General features: G+C 32.9%; 3 protein-coding genes across 3 annotated transcripts; 1 reads left to right on the forward strand and 2 right to left on the reverse strand.

Annotated features, from left to right (window-relative positions):
- Positions 1-5,434: 5,434 nt before the first annotated feature.
- LOC100775298 (GTP-binding nuclear protein Ran-1-like) lies at positions 5,435-7,544 on the reverse strand. Its single transcript, NM_001253990.2, has 8 exons — positions 7,530-7,544; positions 7,346-7,415; positions 7,163-7,219; positions 6,905-7,022; positions 6,127-6,216; positions 5,848-6,027; positions 5,680-5,757; positions 5,435-5,561 (listed from the first exon to the last, which is right to left on the reverse strand). Exons 1-8 carry the CDS (start codon positions 7,530-7,532, stop codon positions 5,492-5,494), a joined length of 666 nt encoding a protein of 221 aa, NP_001240919.1. The 5' UTR covers positions 7,533-7,544; the 3' UTR covers positions 5,435-5,491.
- Positions 7,545-12,590: 5,046 nt separating this feature from the next.
- On the forward strand, positions 12,591-14,901 carry LOC100820016 (uncharacterized). Its single transcript, XM_003524481.5, has 4 exons — positions 12,591-12,744; positions 12,814-12,896; positions 12,976-13,066; positions 14,611-14,901. Exons 1-4 carry the CDS (start codon positions 12,716-12,718, stop codon positions 14,639-14,641), a joined length of 234 nt encoding a protein of 77 aa, XP_003524529.1. The 5' UTR covers positions 12,591-12,715; the 3' UTR covers positions 14,642-14,901.
- Positions 14,902-16,967: 2,066 nt separating this feature from the next.
- LOC100306235 (uncharacterized) lies at positions 16,968-17,650 on the reverse strand. The gene has a single exon (NM_001248875.3). The coding sequence runs from the start codon at positions 17,584-17,586 to the stop codon at positions 17,215-17,217; it is 372 nt and encodes a 123-aa protein (NP_001235804.1). The 5' UTR covers positions 17,587-17,650; the 3' UTR covers positions 16,968-17,214.
- Positions 17,651-18,247: the final 597 nt, after the last annotated feature.

Below are 18,247 nucleotides of genomic sequence, written 5' to 3' on the forward strand. Positions count from 1 at the left end.
CAATAGAAGTTTGATAATGCAAGATGAAGCATACTCATTTTTTCTTATTAGCTTTATTATATCATGTTTGGTTCCTATTGTAGTTCTTGTTAGCAGAACAACTGTAGAACTACTTATTCAACACTACTTATCAACTAACTTCTTAACCGATTACTCACCATTAATTTTTGTCCTAGTATGAATCAGCTTGCATCTCACTACATCGATCCCTTTCATTCAATTGCATTGTTACGTACATCATATTCTTCATATAGGGATGATTAGACTACACGCTTCATGTTAGCTCAACTTGTAATAACTTAACAGTATTTGAAAAAATCTATGCAAGATCAACGGTATTCTTCTACTAGTAATTATATTACTTGACGTGATCCGTATACTTGCCAAAGTGGTGTGCTTTAGCAATCGGCCATCAATATTTGACTGTGATTAACTTGTATTCAAAATAATATTTAATTTCTTCCAAAATAATCTTTTTTAAATTTTATCTAAGGAATATAACTATTTTACTACAAGCTTTTATGTGAAAATAATGTTAAAAACATTAATTCTAAAATAGTTAATTGTAACTTTTTAAACATTAAGGGTTATAATTAACAATATTCTTACACTTTAATTTTAGAATATTTTATATCTATTTATAGATAAATATTTTTTTATAAGAAACATGATTTTATATTATGTTTCATCAAATTTATTTAGCAATAACACTTTCTGTTAAACTTTTAAAAATATTATAATATAATTATTTTTATTTTTTATAGTTTAATTTTGTCATGAAATGCATGAGTACTATATTACTTATATACAACTGAAAGAAACAACAGCCACTTTATTTTTTACTTTATAATTTATTTATCTTACTTTATTGGTAACAGAAATTAAGAAATTTAATATGTATTTTTGTAACTGGTTTTTTACATCCTAAAATCCTACCCCCTGCCGCCCTCCCTCTTCTTGTGTACATGTGTGGCAGAAGACAAAAGATAAATTATCCGCTCATACACCAATCGGCATAATGCTGTTCTATTATAATTTATGGTTTCCAATTTGAATCTTTAATAGGTAACTGTATTATTTATTTAATAAGAAAATTTTTTCATTTATAATTATGATACTTGACTTCAACATAATTATTTCTTACAGAGAATTTTTATGGATCATAAAAATGATTTGTTTTATGCTGTATATTTTATGCTTTACGAGGTGCAGGTTTGACCCTAGTTTGGCTGTCGTGTCTATTTTCCCCCACTTTCTTAATAAATTAAGAAGTAACTTTCACCAAAAGTACTTTCTAATTCCATATTTTGGGGGGTTAACCTTTTGAATTGCATTCTAGCTTGTAACAACCAACTTTCAGCCCGCAAGTTTTGACAATGGAATCTTCTATCTGTTCCGTTCTTATCTGGCATAATAATATATTAAATAAAGGAGGACGAAAAGTATCCTGCATAGGTTCTTTGATTTTCTTATTCCCTTAAATGACAGCTTGAGCATGGATAAGGACATACAAAAAATACATGAATTGTAATTAATTTACTTTTAAACTAGACTATACTTGATGATATGTATATTGTTAATTATTTGTTAATGTAGAACATTAGGCAGAGCAGTGAGTGTACATTAACAATAACTGTGTATTTGATGAGATGAAAAATTAAGGAAGACCAGCTTGAATAGAGTTGTAGAGATGAGATTAGAACAGTAGGGAGCGATGCAAATCAGTTTTTTAAAGTGATATGAGACTGAAAAGTACAAGAGCAAGAGAATCCAAATCAACACAACCAGGCTGAGAGCGAGAGGCAGAAATGAAGTGGGTAGTGAGTAAGTAGGTGAAACTTATTGCCAATAAATTCAGGTTTCCCCCTAGTCTCTAATTCCCATCACCACTAAGGGGCATATGGCATAGACAATGACACTTGCTTGCTGTCCTCCTATTGATGCCCCTATCGTTTATTTGTAAGCACATGCTTCTTTTGCAGAACATGTCCTGTTACAAATTTACATGAAAACAAGCTATAATCAGTCTTATTTTTTTCCCTTTACCATCCCCCCTTACCCTACCATGAGGGGCTCCCCATATATATATATATATATATGTTGTAATTATGTATCCTCACTTGATAGGCCATGTGATGATAAGTCACATTCTTTCATTACTAATCTATTGCTCCTCACACTCACTCTATATATCTAGTTTTCCCACTTATAAAACTTTCCTCTGATGTTGGGGGTTAGGGTAAACGTGGGACTGCTGCTGTTATATATATCATAAACAGGAAAATTTATGACAACTTAAACCAGGATCTTATGTCTATCCACAATCAATTCAAAGAACATGCAAGCAACCACAAAGCTTTCATGTTGCATGGATATATTTCAATTTAGGCACACATAAATCAGATTTCAAAATTAGACCATGTTCCTATTTCCTAAAATAAATCCCTCACCCCTCACCTACTAGTGGTATATGGATTCCACTGCTCCAGTTTTCAGTTTGCAGTTCATAGACTAACTCATTTGATTTAGATACGTTGAATGATAACATAGACGAACACATGCATGGAATTTATAAAGAAGGGTACACGTAGTCACATACATGAGCCCCGCATGCATCTCGCTCATTCTCTGGGCCTTGGTTACATTAATTGTTTTGAACATATCCATATCCATACTGATGAGTGATGACTTCTAATCAATTGTATATATTTTGATTTGAGGATTAGACTAAGACTGCAAAAAAAAATATTGAAAGGTAGCTAGCTGTAAGCAAGCGTATATTGCTATTTAATGGGTATGATAGAGAACAAAATCAGGAGACACAGAGAACAGGTGCATATGGAGAGCATTAACAGGTGAGGAAAGAGGGAAAAAGAAAAGGAAAGAATAGTCAGTTCACTAAAAGGGTGCAAGACAGCATGGGCCACATGGCAAATTAAAGTGAGCCCCGCTCAGGAATAGCAAGAGAAGAGAAAGATGACTAGTTCCAAAAAAAAAACAAAGGGAATGAGGAGCAACAGTATGGGGCCTGGCTGTGATATGAGATAACCACTAAATAGGCCCTATAGCCCAGAGCAACACCGACATTGAAAGCCACCCTTTCTGAGTCTGCCTTTTAAAGATGAAATTTTTCACATATGGGTCCTAGTTAAATAAGTTGTTAGTGGTAACCACTAACCAGCTCCTGAAAATTTGGACAGTGTACTGCTCGCTCTAGTCTGGTGGGCAATGGTCAAAATTCTCTATTATGATGGTGGGCTCCTACCACATACTGTAGTAATGGCAAAATGAGACTGTAGGTGTGGGTTAGAACCGACACTGAAAGGGACAAGACCTGTGGCAAATGGAGCTCAACAGCCTCAGCTTCGGACGCCATCAACATCCTTGGCCCATTAGGGCACGCCTACCTTGCACCAGGTAACCAAGTTATGGAGACATGGCAATTGGCAAGTTAGTGTGTGTGTTCATGAAACTACTACTGCATCATAATAATCATATAGTGACTTGTGTTGTGTGGTGCCATCGGTCATGTGGTAATTGGTGTTGCACTGTTCAGATTCACGTGACTATGATAAGGCACGTATTTATTGAGCATGTAAAAGGCTATATAGCATATGGTACACGGATGAATGGGATTTGCCACTTCAGCCCTGCTTTTCACCAAACAACCTAAAAAGGCTCATGACTAGTTAACTAAATAAGGGAAAACTGTTTGTTCTTCTAGCCTAATGGAGCGCATTCAAGTTAGGAACCCTTTTATGCTTCTATTCAAGGTTCAATGTATTCTGAGACTTGTAGCTTTTCATCCTAATGTACATGGACCAGGCCAACTGGCCAGCACCTAAAAATCAAGTCTTGCAATGCAACTCAGTCAGGACCGCAAGTATGGATCACTCATCAGTCACCACCAATACCACTACTACCATAAGCTACAAGTTACTACTATTAATTATTGCCTTCTAAGGGTTTAGAAGTTACCTTGAAAACACTTTTCAACAGAGAATAGAAGGTGTTGCCGTACCATATAAAAAATAAAAATAAAAAAGGGTTGATCCAGCAGATCAAAAGCTACCAATTGAAAAAAAAAACACATCATCAGCTTTTTTTCCCCCTTCACCAACCAAACCAAGTGAAAGATCCTACAAGTGGAATGTTTTGAATTACATGCTGCAACGGTTAGATGCCTGTTGCTTTCATGTGAGACATAATAAACTGTTCACTGCGCTGTTTGGCTTAGACTACAGAGATCTTTTTTTCTTAATTTTTTTTTTACATGTAACCAACATAGTAATGCTAAACAATCTAAGCATCAACTCATAAGAAATGTCCCACAAACATTGATAATAAACAATGTGCTTAACATCAGAACTGCAAACTGTGTGCAAGGAGAAATTATTAGATAAGATAGGAGGACCACCATTTGTCTATGGTTTCAATCCATATCTATGTGACACATATTCAAAATTTTCAATTTATGAAGAAAAAATAGTAACATTTAATTATGTATCATATAAAGAATAATAGAAACTACTATAGTGATACAAGACCACCTAATAATTTCTTGTGCGCAAGAGTAAAGGAATCATAATCGTCTCTTACCTATTCGAACAACAGAAAAATTAAAAATTTTCTTTGTTTTACTATGTTGTGCTCAAATCAAACATGCCATTAAGTTTCTTCAAATTTAATTGCGATTTATTTGTAGGTCTATAACCATGATTCCATGAATAACTTATTAACCCATTTAAAGAATAATTTGTGATGCAAAACTTGCTTCTTCAGTGTTGTACAGATACAGATATCATAATAGGCTAATTACAGTTACTGTGTAAGATATGTATGACATTGAATTAATCACACTGGACTAATGGAACATCTCACAGGATCTTAATAATATGCGTGGAAAAAGAATGGCACGGGTAAATCATTGATTATCCTATGTTGTTGTTCTTATGATCTTGACTTCAGTTGTGTCACCAACGAGGTGCTTGGCAGAAGCTACATACTGGTAGTAGTATAATACAATATGTATTAATATTATTGTCGCAAGAAATTTGTCGTGAAAACCGGCGATTATGCTTTAATAGAGATGAAAATCATTGCTCGGTAAGAAGTGGATTCATTTACCCATGTCCATTTAACATTTAATTGTAGACTAAATAAGTGAAACGGTATAATTGATGAGGTCCATTTCATCCACGGGACATGTGGTAAAAATTAGCAAGGGGAATCTATATTCAGTATGACACCACTCCAAAGTTTAATAACAAAAGAAGTCAATTGATTACTTAATCCCATGGCATAACTGCAGGAACAAAACTATGAAATACTGCTTATGGATGTGCTTAACATATCCCTACCCACCCCTTACTTCTGCTTTCTATTCTCCCGCCAAGATTATACAATGCATCAAAAGCAGATGAAAAAACATTCTTTTTTATCAGGAAAATTCTGGAAAGCCTAAAAGTTTATTCAAATGTTGCCTAAAAGTTTATTCAAATAAATCATCTTCGTCATCAGGAAGAGGCTGAGCAGCCGCTCTACATATCTCTTCTTCATTCCTGTAAAGCACATAAATAACACACATAAGGTTGAATCAACCACAGAAAAATTTTAAAAAGTGAGGAAGAACACCCTAATGTGGCTAAAAGCACATAAATAACAAATAATAGTCCTTACAATTGTTGTGTAGCTATATCAATGACTACGTCCGGGGGAGCAAGAGCAGGCATTTCCACAAAATGAAGGCCCTGATCCCTGGAATCACAAGACCAATAATTTCGGGACATTGGCATATGAGCAATTAACAAATAAAATAAACAAAGAACAAAGCATTCTGTTACGTACCCTGCAAGTTTCTTGGCAAGGTATAGAAAGGGTTTTTCGAAATTGTAGTTACTCTTTGCAGATATCTCATAGTACTGCAGATTCTTTTTCCTGTGAAATGTAACCTGCTTTGCTTTAACCTGTCTATTCTTCACATCAACCTTGTTTCCGCAGAGAACAATGGGAATGTTCTCACACACCCTATGATCAACAAGAGTCACATACTTAGCACGGAAATACATTGCAATTTGCAAGAAAACGCCAAAAATAATTTAAAAAAATAAAAGATAATCAACTCACCGACAGAGATCTCTGTGCCATGTAGCAACGTTCCTGTATGTCATGCGAGCTGTTACATCAAACATAATGATAGCACAGTGTCCATGAATACTGCAAACAATTCACAGGTTTTCATTAGGACAACATAACAATCTTCCAATAATTTAAGGTAGGAATTTTCTTTTAGCCATGAAGCCAAATAACCAGGAATCTATTGGACAAAGTAAGAACATATGTACTCAATTCACAGAAGACAAGGTATGCAAAATGAAAAAACACAATTCGGGGGCAGGGTATGTATACTCAAATCACAGAAGATAAATACAATTATACAAACATAAGCTACCATCCCATGAGAGTTGACATAAACCAGTAACACAATTTTGTGCTAGTCCATTTTCTTCTATTCATGATTGATGTTAAAGACCTACGTCATCTTCATGCGTACAGTATATGGGGTTACAATATATACTTTCTACATGCGTCACACCTAGAATCGAAAAGAAGGAAATTATGCATAACAAAACTGTATACTAAAGCACGATAAACTTCACTAAACAGAACAGCAGGAATCAATAGCAATACTAATAGTACTAGGTGGTTAAAAATATACGATAAGTGGATCACGTATTAATGTTATGATACATACAAGAACATGGTTGAACAACTGCTAGAAATGCAATTTATATACAATTAAAACGAATTGAAATTTGTTAGAAATATGAATAAATCACGATTAGATGAATTAAACAAGCACATCCAGCCGTAGACTAATTGTATAAAGTTTATTTAGACTTACTAATAACCATCTCTAAGACCACCGAATTTTTCTTGGCCAGCAGTGTCCCAGCAGTAAAAGCGAATTCTTCCACAATTGGTATGGAAGTCTAGTGGATGAACCTCCACACCAATGGTTGCTACATGTAAAATAAATAAATAAACTTTAGTAAATGAAATGTTAGGCATAGTAAAAATTAAGCCAAGAGGAAGAGGGTAGGGATGTTTATGCTGGAAAGGAAGATAGTAAATAAAAGTTTAGGTGTTAAGGAAATATTACGTTCATATTTCTTCTCAAACTCTCCCGTTATGTGTCTCTTGACAAAAGTGGTTTTCCCTGTGGCACCAACTCATGTAGATGTAGTTAGCAATAAGTTTCATTCAAAAGCATAAGTTAAATAGAAAAATAAAGCGTGTGTGTGTTGGATAATAGAGTGAGTTGAGAGGGGAACATAATATTTACCAGTTCCTCCGTCGCCTACGATGACAAGCTTGAAACTGGGATAGTCAACCGTATGTTGCTGTGGCAAAGCCTATATATATAATATAGGAGATGGAGAAAAGTAAGAAGGTAATTAAACATAGAAAGTGCAAAGGAAAACGAAGCATGCAAACTCCATAATCCATATAGAGAGAGGCTTACGTACCATATGAGTAACGTTAAATTAAGTGTGAGGATGGAGGGGGAGGTTGGTGCTTATAAAGTTTGCTATTGGAGGGGTGTGGACTTAAAATTCACGCACAATTAAACATTGGCTTTAATCTCAAGCTACCATTATTGCATATTTGCATTAAAGAAGCAACTCGCGGCTTAAGATTAACGCGCTCCTTCACCTTTCAAACTCTCATATACTTATTTTATTGTCATCCTTACGTTCAAATCCAAATCGAATATCAAACTTTATGATTAAAACATATATATTGTAAAAATATATATGAGGAAAGATGATTTAGTTATATCTTATTACCGATAATTATATATGAGGTAATATTTTGATCATTATGGAATATGATCTTATCTTTGAGAATTACCAGATATGATCTAATCTTATTTTCTTATAACAAAAATCATATCTTATTTTTTAAAAACCATGGGTATATGATCTAGTTAAATATATCTCTGAAATTACACATATATTAAATCATGTCCATATAATTTTATAAAATTCTTTTGAAAAAATTTTAATATATGGGTTGATACACTCCATTAATGAGCGTGAATTTAGATGATTATTCTAATTTTTATATATAAAGGATTTTAATATTTTTAAAATTTATGTTCAATTTTTATATAAGAAAATGTCATCGTATTATGATTTATGTTTAATTATAATTTATCTAAATTTCATTATCCTTGATCTCATAAATACCTTTTAGGTGGTTTCTTATGTTATTCAATTGTTTTTACTTAATTATTATACAAGTCAAATTTTCTTAATGTACGTGTAGAATGTCTACAAGACCTTCCTCAGAAAATTACTAGCTCCATCGAAAATTCCTCTACGATGATCTAGTTAAAGAGACCAATATTCAAGCATCTTAATAATTAAGATCCACATTCCATTGGAATAAAATAATCCAAAATACTCACATGATAATAATTTTTTTTACAAAGACATGCTTGTGGCATTTCATTAATAATCAACTAAACAATTCATGAAGAGTGATGAAAAATATGAAGATTAGATAAAGAGATGATGTCACTCTAGCGAAAGTATGATTGTCTTGCCTTCTCATAAAACCCATATGATAGGTATAATTACTTGCAAACATTTGTTGGCACTATATGATGATAACCCCTAGTTCTGAAATATCTGGAGCTCTCTTGATGATCTTGTTATATACCCATCTGCAAACTTCAAAGGCTCAAAACCAACAAACCCCAAGCCGATCTCCTTCTGTGACAGGGAGACATGGATATCTCCATTCGATTTTGGCAATGATGAAGTTCCCTGAAGCATCACGAAAACAAAGATCAACCCCAGTACAGTTTGATTCACTACAAAAAGAGGCATCAATACTCCAGAACAACATTGTTGTTCGGGTTTGCTGCTGCACATCTAGAACCTTCATGAGATTGAAAGAGAATTGAGGCCGGGAACTTCTCAACTTGATCAGTGACATCATCTACTTTCCTCCTCAGGTTGATTATGTTCCAGCAACCAGCATTCACCGGACAAGTTGCAAAAATGTGGCATTATTAACGGTATCATTATTCCAACATAAAAAAATACATTCTTTATTATGTGTTTATCCTTAATAAATATCTAAATTTTTTTATTTATTTTCTATTAAAATTTTATTTTGGATTGAATTTCTTATAAAATAATACTTTTATTTTTTGTCATTGATATTTTATTTTAATCCCATAAATTAATGAATTTTTTGTTTATTACCTGATTAATTTTTTTTATTTGTTATCAGTTAGAACTAAAAATAAATTTACTAATTTAATAAGAAATAAATACAAAATTAATTATTTTATTAGGAACTAAAAAAATTATTATTTTATTAAAAACTCAATACTAAATAAAAAAATTATTAAAAAACAAAAAATATTTATTCATCCCCCCTCTTTTTTTAACATAAAGATTGTTACATGTTTTATATTGACCATTGAATTTTATTATAAATAATCAAGATTAAAATAAATAAATAATGTGAAATATTTTTTAAAAAAATCATATAACTTATTTTAAGTGGTTAAAAAATATTAAATATTAATCATCCATGTATAATAGATCTAAATTTATTCCTTTTATTTTCATATATCTAATATGTACTAATTTTCATTGAAATAAAAACATCTTTTATTCATTCTTTAATTTATAAGAATGCATAATTAAAGTCATTATAACAATTAATAAGTATAATTTTTATGATCTAAGCATTCAAATTACTAACACGAGTATATATATCTTGATTCAAATTATTAATTCATAACAATAATATATATATTCTAATTCAAATTTATAACAAATGTCACACAATAAATTCATTAAAAAAATTAACTTCATAATATATAATTAACAGGTTAATTATTGAACTCGATATTATATTAAGTAATCAATTTTGATTTTTTGTATATTTCTTCATTTGTCTAATAAGTTTCATTCTTTAGGCATATATCATTCATTGCTTTTTAATTTATCCTTTTTTTTCCTAAAGTTTTAATATCTTTTACCATTTTGGTCTTATGCACATTTTTTCACACATAAAACAAGCTTTTATGATTTGTTCATCACGTGTCTAATATTATTATTGATTTTAACTTTCACCCTTTGTTTCTGGTAAAAAAAAAAAAAAGAAGAGATCAATTTTGGACATAAAAAAAAAAGGTAAGAAAGTCTTCCTTCCACACCAATTTTAGACAGAAAGAAAGGAGGCAAGAAAATTTCTTCTTCTCACTCTCATATAAGTTATACCTTGTTCATAATTTTATTTTTGAATTATATACTACAAGATAAAGAAAAATCTAATTTAATTTGTAAAGCGACCTACATGAAAGTGGAGGGGCAAATGCAATTGACCACTTCCATCTCTAAGAACAACCAAACATTCTGGGTCATTCCACCATCTTTTCTATGTTTAGTCTGATTTAACTAGCCTTCTATTTTGACCATTTCCCCTTCTCTGCATATTTTTTTTTGAAATATTAATAAATATTTTTAGAAATATTTTCTATCACAAAAAAAAACTATTTTTAGCATGCATCTTTAGCAATTCATGATTTAAATATGAATTTTTAAGTACTTTAATACTATTATAATTTATATTAATCCTTAATTTAAATCTTTATTATACATATAGTTGGAAACAAGCATTACATGTCTCAACTACAAATTTCTTCTATTTTTTAGTTTTAAATTAAATAAAAATAATAATAATTAAAAGATGTAAATAACTATCAGATTGGGGAATTATTATTTTTAATAATTGTTTGATTAAAAAGGTGATTTTTAGAATTAGTTAGAGAATAAAATAATCTAAAGAAAAAAGTACATTAAATAGGAATAATTTTATTTGTCTTCGATTTAATTTCAAATTAATTAGATGATCCTTTGGGAGTTGCTAGGTGCGCCTAACAATAATGCTGGTGCACCCAACATTTAAGAGTAAAAGTCAAAAAATATCCCAGCAAGCTTAACGTGGATTAACTTGATCCGTAAAAAACTTTTAAATTTAAAAAGTTTAAATTAGGTTATAATTAATGAAAAATGGTTTTTAATAAGGGCTTAGAGTTATTTTTGAAGCTTTTAGCCTGAAGTATGATATTGTATAATGGTTGTTTAAGTTATTGTTTTGAAATTTGGTTTTGAGGTTTTTTGGTTTGTATTAATGTATGAAAGTATAATGTTTGTTTAAGATATTTTGTTTGGTGTGAATTTATATTTTGAAGGTTTCAATGGTTTATTACTTTATTTATATCATGTATGATAGTGAATATGCAATTGAAAATAGGAACACAAACTAATGGTTGTAACTTTACTTTGAACACAAACTATTAATTTTTGCTCAAAGTTTCTCCTACTTATGTGTTTGAAACCCTTAAATTTAGTGACTCATTAGAATCCCAAAAGGATGCTAAAAAAATTAGAACCCTGTAATCCTTTTTAAGGACTGTCTAGAGCATTCCTACTTCCCTTGTTTGAACTTAAAAAATGGACATTGGATTCAATGCAAGAGAGCCCAGTGAGTTCTCAAAAGTGTACATGTACACATAACCCAACATATGAAGAGGTTGTTTCCAACTTTTAAACCCATGTCCTACAAGGCATAAGGAAGCAACCTTACAATTGCATTGCACCAAGGCTTAACTCTCTTGTTTGAACTCGAAATCCTCCAATTTTCCAAAACTTGTCACCCTATTAAAATCTTCACTCTTGTAATTTTTCTTTTCTTATCAATATCAGTAAAAAGCATTAACTAGTTAGCAAGTGCTTCACATCTTTCTCAGTGACATGATACCTTCTACCTCTTTATTCTCAAAAACTTTAGGACCCAGGCATATCATTAAATTTCCACGGGCAAATTTGGCTTGAATCAATTTAAAAAACAAAAATCATGATTTCAAAAGCTCTATGTGTGTCTGGAATTGGATTACTTTATTTTTCCTTCAAAACAGCCTATAATCAAAATCCTAACTGAGAAATTAAAAAAAAAAAAAACAATTCCACCCCTCCCCCCAAAAAAAAATCCAAAGCAGGCATGCACTCTCATTGAAATTTTGCTTTGAATACCAAAAATCTTAATTTGAACGATATTTTGTATATTTTAAGTTATTTTGATTAATAATATTAGTGTTAACGTTTACATGTTATTTTTCAATTATGTTTAAATTACTTGATCCGAAATTTATTTCAAATTCATTCGAAATTCATCAAAATATTATGAATAGAAGTAAGTAAATTAGAAATGTTATATTATTATTGCCTTAGTAAATTAGAAATGTCATTTAAAATTTAAAACATATCTACATTATTTATTACTAATTAATTACTTTAATGATAATCCATTTTTTAAATTTTAAAAAAATTAATTCTCCTACGGATCAAGTTGATCCGTATAAGACTCGCGGATCAAGTTAATCCGTAAAAGATTTTATGGATCAACTTGAGCCGCAAAAGAATAAAATGCAAGGATATTTATGGAATTTTCAAAGGATGCTGGTGCACCAACAATAAATAGATGCACCTAGCAACAGCCCTATTCTTTTAGTCGATGATCGGAGGGATTAAAAAAAAAACCTATTCTCCTGATATGGTCTACTCTTGTGGGTGGTGGGTAGGAACAATTCCCAGTGTTCTCAGATTGGAATCCCATTGACTCTACCATGGCCACGCCCTCTGATCCTTCCAACCAGTAAGTTCCTCCCTTCCCCTTTCTTTACCCTATTAATTGTTATTCTCAACTTCGTCCCCTTCTCCACAGAGAAGCTGTTGTAAGAAGGAGAAACAACGGACCCCCTATTAAGTTCCTCCTTCCTCTCATATATGCCCCTGTTCTCCCTCTAAGTATGTGCCTTTCAAATACTCCATTTCTTCTCTTTTTTTATTTATTATTATTGGCTTATTTCAATTTTATTTTTTTCAGTTCGTCTATCGCTGCGGCATAAACCCGTCTTGAGAGATCGCTTGTTTACTGCTGTGTTGGCTGGGGCCTTTGCTCATGGCTTCTATTTGGTGTATCCTTTTCTTGTTGCGTTTGCTTTTATTACTTTTACTTTTACCAGATCCCTCGTGATTTCCGTCTCACTTAATCACTTAATTTTGCGTCATTGCATGCTTGAAAATCTCAATACGATATTTGTAGTTTGGTGTGTAGGATTGCAAAATAGGGTTGCATATGCTAGTATTTTTAGATGATGCATTTTGGGCTTTAACTGTGTCTGTTTTTTTATTTATTATTATTATTAACTGAAGTTGTTATATCTTCTCTGAGGCTCTGGAGATTGTACTCGTTGAGTCATTGTGATTAATGGTTTAGGGTGTGTTTGGATAAACAATTTGAGTGTTTTTATTCAGTAAGTTTTTATCTCATAAGAGCTTATGTCAGAAATTTTACAGAAAAGCTTGTTTGGATTACTCTTTATAAAGAGGCTTATCAAAATGATATTATTATTAGATGTTATAGTAGTCGTAAAAGCGTGTTTGGATACCATAGAGAATCGATTCTATCCACAAAAATCACAGTGGATAATTGAAAAATCAGAAGCAATAAAGAGTAGCTTCACTACAACCATGAACAAAAAAATGATTATGGACCACCGCACCACATATCCTAACACACACTAAGTCATTTTCATAAAACCAAATAAACTCTGTAAAATCTCTTCTAAGCACTCCTGTTGTGTCTTATAAGACTAATTAGCTTTTAGCTTTATACCATTGGTTTGTGGGAGTGAGAAGACAGGGAAAGGGGAAATGACCTGATAGGGCTCCTTCATATTATTTGGTCATAGTGTCAACACTTGACACCAAACGTAAAGGTGCCTTATCCATAAATTTTTGGGAGACTTGGCTTTTGGGGTGTTAGGAATTTTTCTAATGTTCGATCCATGCTATTGAATGAAGCACTATCTAAGATTAGATTTGGTTGGAAAGGAGGCACGGGATCAGGAGTTAGGACCAATGACTTTCCTTGACTTAACAAAATCATTTTGATAAGTTGACTAGATGCAACTGAAGATGATTGATTTTAATTGAGTGTGAGGACAATTGCTTCCAACATCAATTAATCTTCATTTTTGATTTTAATCTCATGGTTAGAGGTAGTAGTAGAAAGTTTAAGATCAGTTTGAGTGTTTAGGATTTTGATTATTAGGGCTGCCAACTAGCTTATTTGTATTGTAAGGGCATACCCAATGAAAGGCAAATAGTATGCTAGTTTTTCATTCTTACTTTAAAATTCAGGATCAATTTATGAATGTAAAATTTTGTTATTAGAACCACAAAAAGTAATCACTAATAAATAGCAATATATTTCGGTGGAAAGCTTTTTGTTCTCCACTTACATGTCTTACCAAAATCCTAAGCTATAATTCCTTTCTCAATTCTGTTAGTAGTACTATTGAATTGTTTATTAATTATACTAATTGTCAGTTAACCTAAAATGTAAGGTACTATAATAGAATTTTGGCCTCGTAGTTGTTCAAATTCGAGAATCCTACGAGGACCATCCTCTGTTGATTTTTATATTTTCTTGATTTTCCCTAACGGCTATACCCAGAACAGATCTGTATGATATTGAGAGCAAGTGATTAAGCAGAGCATGTTTCAGACATTTCTTCGGCATCATTTACATCACAACCTCAGGTCTTCAATAAATTTCTTCGACCACTATTTACAGCTAAACATTCTGGTAATGCCTTAAATAGCATTGGTCGATTTTCAAGATGTAAGAATATTTTTTTCAATTATATTGACAGATTATTATGTTATGTACGCCTTATAGTTGCATCTTGTATTGCGGATTTTGCTTTCTCTAGAATAACTATGGAATTCGGAGGCTGTTCTTTGATCTTTTTTTTCTCTCTTGATATCAATGCTATTTCTTGTCAGCTTGATGTTGATTTCTGTAATAATTAGATGGTCTAAGTGGATTCAGAGGATCAATATGCATGTCCTTTATCGCCATGGATAATCTTGTTCATATTTTATTTGTAGTTGGATCTGATGTATACCTTCAATGGGGGGAAAATGCTTGATTAGATGTCTTGTGTCTTCATTTTACATGATGCCGGATTAGATTAGATGATATTCGGATTTAAATGTGGTTTGTGTTTCATTTACGTGGCTTCACATCTGTCTTTAGCAGTGCATTGCTCATTTCACAAACCACGGTATACTAGTGTCTAGTATGACTATAGATCACTTGATGTTTCAGTCAAGTTGGTTGACTGCCCAGTTATGCCCCCTCCATTTTCAATGAAATATAATGACTTGCAAGAATAGCTGTCCTACGAGGAATTAAGCATATTAAGACAACTTAAGATATTTCCGTGCATAACCAGTTTTTTCATAAGTTTTGGTTTTAATGGCTATGGCACTATCAGTTTTAAAAACTTTTATACTGGCAACCAATTATAAATTATTATTGTTGTAATTTTTGAAATAATTATTATAAAAGTCATATAAGATTATATGATAAATTGTGATTAGATAAGAGTGTAAAATTACATAAAGGAAACATGATTTCGTTGATCAAATATACAATGAAATTACACTTTGGTTGTGTTTTTTGCATTCTCCTTTTACGCACTAGAATCATGTTTAATGAAAAAGGATTTTTTTAGGAAAAAAATTTATAGCACACGTGGGTAGTGGAAAAGGCAAATTTGGTAGTGAGAATAGTTGCTCCTTAATTATTTTGCCCCTCCTAAACTTCTCTATCCGAAACATAACATAAAGTGGTTGCTGCGTTGCTGGGTCTTGTCTTCCATGTTTTCTTTCTTTAATTAGTCTTTTTGGGCCTATGAAGTATTTGTGCTTTCGACTCTTCGACCACTTGCTACGGCCCACAAAGTTTGTCAGCAGAAGCAGCCCCGAAAGTTTTGGGAGTTGATATTGACCCAAAATTGTTATAATGTCAGTGCCTTGCTAGGGTCCAATAGCAATGGAACTGAAGCCAATAGCAACTCTTACAGTGTTTCTGAAAAAAAAAAAAAACGATTTATCTCTAGTATGCGTCCTATATGTAGTTTTTGTCCCACTTTGGTCCGCGATTTTTATATCGTCTTGTTATGATTCTAATACACATTAACATCGTGAAATTTTGCTCGTCTATGGTTTTCATCATTTGTTTTTTGTTTTTTCTCTTTTGCATTCAACGATTTTGCTTGGCAACTGCATGCAAAATGGTAAGCTGAATATCACAAGATAAATACCCCCGCCCCCCTAAATGTGAGTTGAAAATACCCCCAGCCCCCAAAAAAATGACATAAAAATTTCAAAATATTGGCCTGCAACTGTAACGTTACAGCGTTGTTTATCATTGTAGCCAAAAACAATAATAATGTAAGTTTTCTACGAATACTTTTTTCTTTTTATTATTGGGTGGCTAACGGTACAAAACTAAAAGAACTCGAGGAACCCAGGTTCGATGGTGGGTAAACTAGATTGAGTTTGTGACCTATAGAACGAACACATTGTGGACTCAATTTTGGTCATACAAATGTAAGTTAACAAAGCAATTGCAAATATTCTTTTAAGATTCGTAGCGCAATTTGCAGCTACGAGACAAGATTAATTTGTTTTTATGCAGCATCAACATGACAATATTCTTAGACACCCAGAGGCAGAGCCTCTGCATATTCCCCATCGGATCCTTAAGGCAACATTTTAGTTAATTTTTAAAAATATCTGTAATTAATTATGTTCTCAAAGATTCCACGCGTATCAGATACTGTAATTTGTACGTGCGCCTTCACGCACACCGTTGCGGCCAAGTAAGCAATTAATTATTTATTTATCAGCAATTAACGCTCCTTCACCCAATTATTGTCTGCGTCAGATGGGACCCACCAATGACAATTAACGAATAGATAATGCTGCTGATGCATCACACTACGGAAAGGGAAAAGCAAATCAATCGAACAATTCAAATTGAATTCGAAACAACAAAATCATCGTTCATCAATCGTCAATTATATTTATATTTTTACTCCTAAATCCTTCTTACATACACCATGATTGATTGTATCATCAATTGATAACCTAAATTATTCTAAATGCTAATCTATTATACATCAACGGTTACATTTGAAACCCTAAAAATTTGGCTACAAACAATCCGCAAAATACAACAAAGAAGGAATAGTTAACTATTCAAGTGCTACAGATCGGAGCGAGACTTGAAGTCTGAGGCCAGTCGAGAAGCGATCGCGGAGTGATACATGGTGTCGTGAAAAGACTCGCTGGTCATCATCCGGAGCTGCTTCGCCTTCTCCTCCGTGAAGCCGCCGGCGAAGCGCGGTCTCGGCGCTTTCGACTCCGTCTCCGCCGTAACCGGTTCCGGCTTTGCCGGTTGAAGACTCGATGCTTTGTTGTTGGAGTCAATGTAGTCCGGCTCGGAGGACCAGCCGAACAGCGGGGTCCACCAGTTGGCGGAGGAGGCTCTCCGGCGATCGGGATCGGCCCTTCGGCGGCCCGAGGTGGCGCACGCTTGGATTCCGGCGACTCGGATGGGGATCGAAGTCGCAGCCATTTTTGAGAATTTTATCTTTCTTTCGTTTTTCTGTTTGGGAACGGTTTGAGTAACGGTTAGGGGTACAAGATGGTAAAGGCAGAGTTTTTTTTTATAGCGTGTGGGAAGAAGAAAAGGATAAGATCGAACACGTGGCGCTGTGAGATCGAAAGGAAGGTGGCCGGTGGGGTTGTTTCCTTACACGCTTTTTTAATTACTTTTTCTACGATAATGACTTTGCGTGTGATTACCCAACGGAATTATGACAATAAGACGAGAACCTCACTCCACTTGGCAACAATTATTCTTAGTATCTAAATTGTTATTCACAGTATTAGTTCTAATAATTTTATCATTTTACTCTCTTTCTTTTTCTTACATTCCCAACCTTTCTCCCTTCCTCTTTCATAACAAATCCAATTTTTTTCCCTTCCTTTCTCACTTCTCCAACTCTACTCTTCTCTCTCATCTCCTTATGCAGTTGGGAGGTATGCTTCCATTGTGTATTTGCACGAGGGAAGTGTATTTCTATTGTGCATTTTGAAATACGAGCAAAAACACACATGTGGATAGTACTATTAGCAAAAACAGGAGTGTCAATATTCCTCTATCTGTCCTTTTTTATCAAAGGAGGATGGTTCAACGATGAAGATTGAATTGCTTGCAATTGCGAATTTGCGAT

The sequence above is a fragment of the Glycine max genome, chromosome 5, assembly GCF_000004515.6.
Source record: "Glycine max cultivar Williams 82 chromosome 5, Glycine_max_v4.0, whole genome shotgun sequence".
Lineage (NCBI taxonomy): Eukaryota > Viridiplantae > Streptophyta > Magnoliopsida > Fabales > Fabaceae > Glycine > Glycine max.